This window comes from Labrus mixtus, unplaced genomic scaffold, assembly GCF_963584025.1.
Source record: "Labrus mixtus unplaced genomic scaffold, fLabMix1.1 SCAFFOLD_135, whole genome shotgun sequence".
In the NCBI taxonomy this organism is placed as follows: domain Eukaryota; kingdom Metazoa; phylum Chordata; class Actinopteri; order Labriformes; family Labridae; genus Labrus; species Labrus mixtus.
In genome coordinates, this window is record NW_026870363.1 from 25,001 (window position 1) to 30,000 (window position 5,000).

Sequence of the window (5,000 nt, forward strand, 5' to 3'; positions counted from 1 at the left end):
AAAAGGTTATTAGTACATTTACTGTTAGCTAACTAACAAGCTAGCATGCTAGAGAAACTTGTATGTTTGCATACGACGCCGAGGGGCGGGAAACATTGCCATGGTAACAGCAGACCAATCAGAGACGTCTCTGTGACACTCCATGATCGTGGGTAGTGGAGTTCTTTGCCCCGATATCACAAATAAATCTTGTTTTTATTAAAACTACAGAAGCATTAACCATCGTTCTACACTCGGCTAGCTCGTGGTCAGTCTACCTTCGATGGTTATGACATCATAGATTATAATCAAATCCGCTGTGGAGAAAATGAACGGGATTTTTACACCAACGCAATATGTCAGCCGCCGCCAAGAGGTTATTTTAGCTTCAATTCCGTACATCAGAAGATGACGGAGACGCGTCGTCCATTTTAATACACAATGATTTTAACTACCAAGACTAACGTTAAAAAACTGAACTAAAGGGGATTTAAATGTCAAATTAACTTTACAATCGTGACTCGAGTTCGCTAGTTACGGTACAGCTGTTGAGGTTGCTAGGCAACAAGGGCGGCTGGTGACGCCAGAGGGGAATCGGTCTACAGACTATGAACGCCGGGTCCACCAGAGGACGAGGAACCTGAAATGAGACACAGCTGAGGTGCGGATCAGATCAACATGGCATCAACACCGACATCGTTCAGACTGTGGAGCTCCGAGTTATTATGTAAACAACACTCTGACACTCAGAGAGAAACAGGAAGCAGAACGTAAACAAAGAGAGCAACATGGGTCTGATCAGCCCTCAAATCTGACTGTAAGGCATTATCACACACACACATACACACACAGGTTTATATGACCCAGATAAGTGAACCACAACAGTCTGTGTGCCTGTTTCCCATAATGCACTGCTCTCATTGTGTGTGTGTGTGTGTGTGTGTGTGATTCTGTGTACCTGGATCTCGTCCTGTTGTGTTTAAACGATGTTCAAGTGAGAATAATGAGAGATGTGATGAACACCTTTATTCAGTTACATCCCATCTCTTTTATTTACACACATTTAAAAAAACAAAAAGCTGATATATAAAATCTGATCATTCATGATTATTAAAAAAAACCTCAATAATTAAAATAAGATTTAAAGTTCAATTTAAAAAAGGGAGTATTGCAAACATCCTCAAACCGTCAAACTGGTGTGAACCTTCTGTCTGATCACTGATATAATAAATGAATATTTAATTAGTGTGTCAGAGTGCAGACAGGCTCAGAGACCTTCAGAGGGTGCACATTTATTTATCTCAACATTTCTGACCATTCAGGTGTCTGTATGATATAAACCAATCACGTGAGCAGAGCGTCAGCCTTAATGTGATGTCACCTCTTAACACACATCAGAGACCACAGCACTCTAATCTCTTAAAACAGAGTCGGCCTGTAAACAAGGACCAGAAGAATCTGCACCTTAACCAATCACAGAGCGGCGCTCTCACGCTGAAGGAGCGGCGCTCTCACGCTGACGGAGCGGCGCTCTCACACTGACGGAGCGGCGCTCTCACGCTGAAGGAGCGGCGCTCTCACACTGACGGAGCGGCGCTCTCACGCTGAAGGAGCGGCGCTCTCACGCTGACGGAGCAGGTTCTTTTGATGCTTTTGTCAGAGTTGCTGACCTCATTGTGTCTGATTAATTCAGCGCCTCATGAGGCTCCGCCCCCTCACCTGTGCACCTGCACTCTGCCATCAGATGAAAGCGTTCAGGTTCTCCTTCCTGTTCTCTCATTGGTTACTCTCTGAAGTGTCACGTTTCAGCTCAAGCTTTGTTGGATTTTATCATTTTAGAGAACAGCTGACTCAGAAACTTTCTATTGTCCTTTTTAATTCACTCTCCATATTACTATAAACAATCAGCTGTGTGTGTGTGTGTGTGTGTGTGTGTGTGTGTGTGTGTGTGTGTGTGTGTGTGTGTGTGTGTCTGTGTCTGTGTGTGTGTCTGTGTGTGTGTGTCTGTGTCTGTGTGTGTGTGTCTGTGTGTGTCTGTGTGTGTGTGTGTGTGTCTGTGTGTGTGTCTGTGTGTGTCTGTGTGTGTCTGTGTGTGTCTGTGTGTGTGTGTGTGTGTGTGTGTGTGTGTGTGTGTTTAGATCCATTGTGGCTGCAGAAGGGGAGGAGCTGTCAGTTCAAGCTCCGCCTTTTATAAGAAGAAACAGACATCTGCAGTCACCATGGTTACAGCGCTGTGCGGACCTAACATTCAGTGTTGTCATGGTTACAGCGTTATCACGTTGCCGTCTTCTCTCATGCTCTCCTGGCTGCTGCCGGGCGTGTGGGCGGGGTTTCCGTTGTGATTGGACATCGTCACCGAGGTGTCATTCAGGGATGTTGCGACGCTATTGGGTAGCGAGATGCTCTGTGGGAGGGGCCTAACCATAGCAGAGGTGAGCGACCTGCTGCCAGGTGAGTCTCTGTTCAGGTTGCCGTTGTTACTGTTGTCAAAGGGCGTCAGGCAGTCGTTCTCAAGGATGATGTCACCTTCATCGTCGTCATCGTCACTGTCGCCCTCAGCGATGCTGTTGCTGTGGTAACCAAGGACAAACAAAGATAATATTAAACAACACTTCACTGTGTCATGAATACATATTCAAACATACGCTCTGCTGAGGCTGCACACTACCAAACAAAAACTACATCTCCCACTTCCTGTCCGGGTCCTACCTCGCAGTGATGGGGTTGCTCTGGGAGGCGGGGCTTGGAGAGTCATGTGACAGTGCTGATCCTGCAGAGCCAGCTGAGCCCACAGAACCAGAGTTCCCCATGGAGGATTTACTCCCACGATGCACCACGTTGTTCCTCTGATTGGCCGGTTTCACCGTCACTATGAGGTTGTGACTGTTGGCGACCATCATGTCCGTCACCTGGAGGAAGACCGAGAGAGAGAGAGAGAGAGGATTAGAGTGACAGAGTCAGGAGAGTGGACACGCCACAGGTGGAACTACAAAAGGTGCTGACGTTAAGATTTCAGAAAGGTTGAATCATCCATCGGTTTCTTTCTTTCCACCGTGGCTTTAGAGCTTCAGGATGTTACTTCTACCACGACTGACCACGAGCTGGCGGAGTGAGAGACGATGGTTTCTGCTCCTTTAGGCGACACGAGATCGTCTGATATCGACCTTTAAGAACAACATGGTTTAATCACCATATGGGGAAAAAGAACTACACTACCCACAACCATAGCGTGTCACAGCGAGGTCTCTGATTGGTTGATCTTGCCGTTACCATGGTAATGTTTCCCGACCCTTGGCACCAAACGCGAACGGATAATTCCGCTAGCATGCTAGCTAGTCAGTTAGCTAACAGTATAAACACGATGACGTTACATTGAAGAAGAAGAAGAGGTATCACTCGCAAAGGATTGTGGGATAGGTAGTTCCTTGACTCCAGACGAAAATTATGAACCCAGTCTTGGATCGTTGCCTTTTTCTACGTTTTTTTAACAAAGTTTTGGTGCTCAAACAAATGCTCTAAAATCACAAGTATTAGTGTAGCTGGTTGTCATGGTTACGGGCTTCAATCTCTTGATATACAGATTTTGTGAAATGTCAACGGAGGATTTGAACGAGGGAAATTTACAGCAGAAAAAGTCACTGTTGACTCTTAAGATCATCATTCATGTTCAACAGCTTCTGGAACTTTCTATCAATAAGAAGTAAACTGTGAGCTAAAGACTGGTTAGCATGCTAATAAGCAGCTAGTATGCTACTTATTAGCATGCTAATAAGCGGCATGCTAATAAGCGGCATGCTAACGGTGAATACTGTGACCTTCACTTTCAGAGTGACTGAAGCTCTTTTACATTCAGTGTTGATTTGAATGTCACAGTAAATATTCTTTATCGTCTGCCTGACTTTGGACGCCTGACCCACATGACGGCGTGCGACGTTAAGAAGAGCCCGAGACATTCATCACAGCTTTTAACTTCTGCAATGTGTGACGTCTGCGTTTACCTGATCCAGAGATTTTCCCGCCACATCGATCCCGTTGACCTCGAGGATCTCGTCGTTGACTCCCAGCAGCCCCGTGCTCTCTGCCAGCCCGCCTCGCACCAGCCGAGAGATGAACACGCCTGGAACCTGCAGGACGAGAGAACACGTTTTTAACACCGTTTCATTTGTTGGTCGGGTCTCTAACAGGAAGTGATGTCACACGGTGTGACGGTCTGACCTTCTCCACGCCCTGCGAGGTCACCCTCACGCTCACGCCGTCTCTGATGTAGAAGCCGAGCGGTTTGTGCGTGCCGTGTTTATGGAGGCGGACCCGGCGATGCGTCTCAGGTAAGATGTCCACGTCGATGATGGACGAGATCTGTCTGAAGTTCTGCGGCAGACCAATCATCAGGCCCGGTTTGTTCCTGGAGTGGGTGGAGCCTGAGCCGGTGGTCCGCAGGCCCGTTAAGCCCAGCCTGTTTTTACGCCTCTGCAGGGAGTTGGTGCCAAAAACTACCGGCTCGTCTTCTGCGAGGAGAGAGAGGAGTGGTCAGTCACATGTTTTAAAACAATAACAGCTCAGTGCACAAATATTCAGTCAGTGTTGTATACATGTGATTAACAGGGATCATTATGTTGAACTTCACATTTAGAAGATTCAAAGGCTTCTCCCATCTCCCTTTAAAGACATGAGTCTTTCCTCCGACACAGAAGTGAACAGTAGGGGATTCATCCCCAACCCATTTTGTCATTATAGTCTTCCTAGCCAACATTAAAAGTCCTTATGTTCCTTCAAAGTGTTCGGTAGACTTCCCAGGAGGCAGTTGTTGTCTTATCCCCGTGCCTCCACATACTGCCTTCCAAAATAATTAAATTTTTCACACTCCCAAAAACAATTCATTCTAGTTCCAGTATTAGCTTTGCATTTGGAACAAATTGAGGAAGCTCCTGTTGTGAACTTACTATAAACATATGGAGATATATAAACATTATGTAAGATATTGTACTGCATCTCCTTATATCTATTACAGGTTGAAATCTTGG

General features: G+C 46.2%; 1 protein-coding gene across 1 annotated transcript in view; it reads right to left on the reverse strand.

Annotated features, from left to right (window-relative positions):
- Window positions 1-980: 980 nt before the first annotated feature.
- Window positions 981-5,000, reverse strand: part of pard6a (par-6 family cell polarity regulator alpha) — a 32,869-nt gene continuing 28,849 nt past the window's right edge. Inside the window, exons 3-6 of the mRNA XM_061034569.1 lie at window positions 4,195-4,484; window positions 3,978-4,103; window positions 2,689-2,888; window positions 981-2,549 (exon numbers count right to left, since the gene is read on the reverse strand). Of these exons, the coding sequence (XP_060890552.1) occupies window positions 2,243-2,549; window positions 2,689-2,888; window positions 3,978-4,103; window positions 4,195-4,484 (923 nt within the window). The 3' untranslated portion in view covers window positions 981-2,242. The remainder of the gene's footprint in view (window positions 2,550-2,688; window positions 2,889-3,977; window positions 4,104-4,194; window positions 4,485-5,000) is intronic.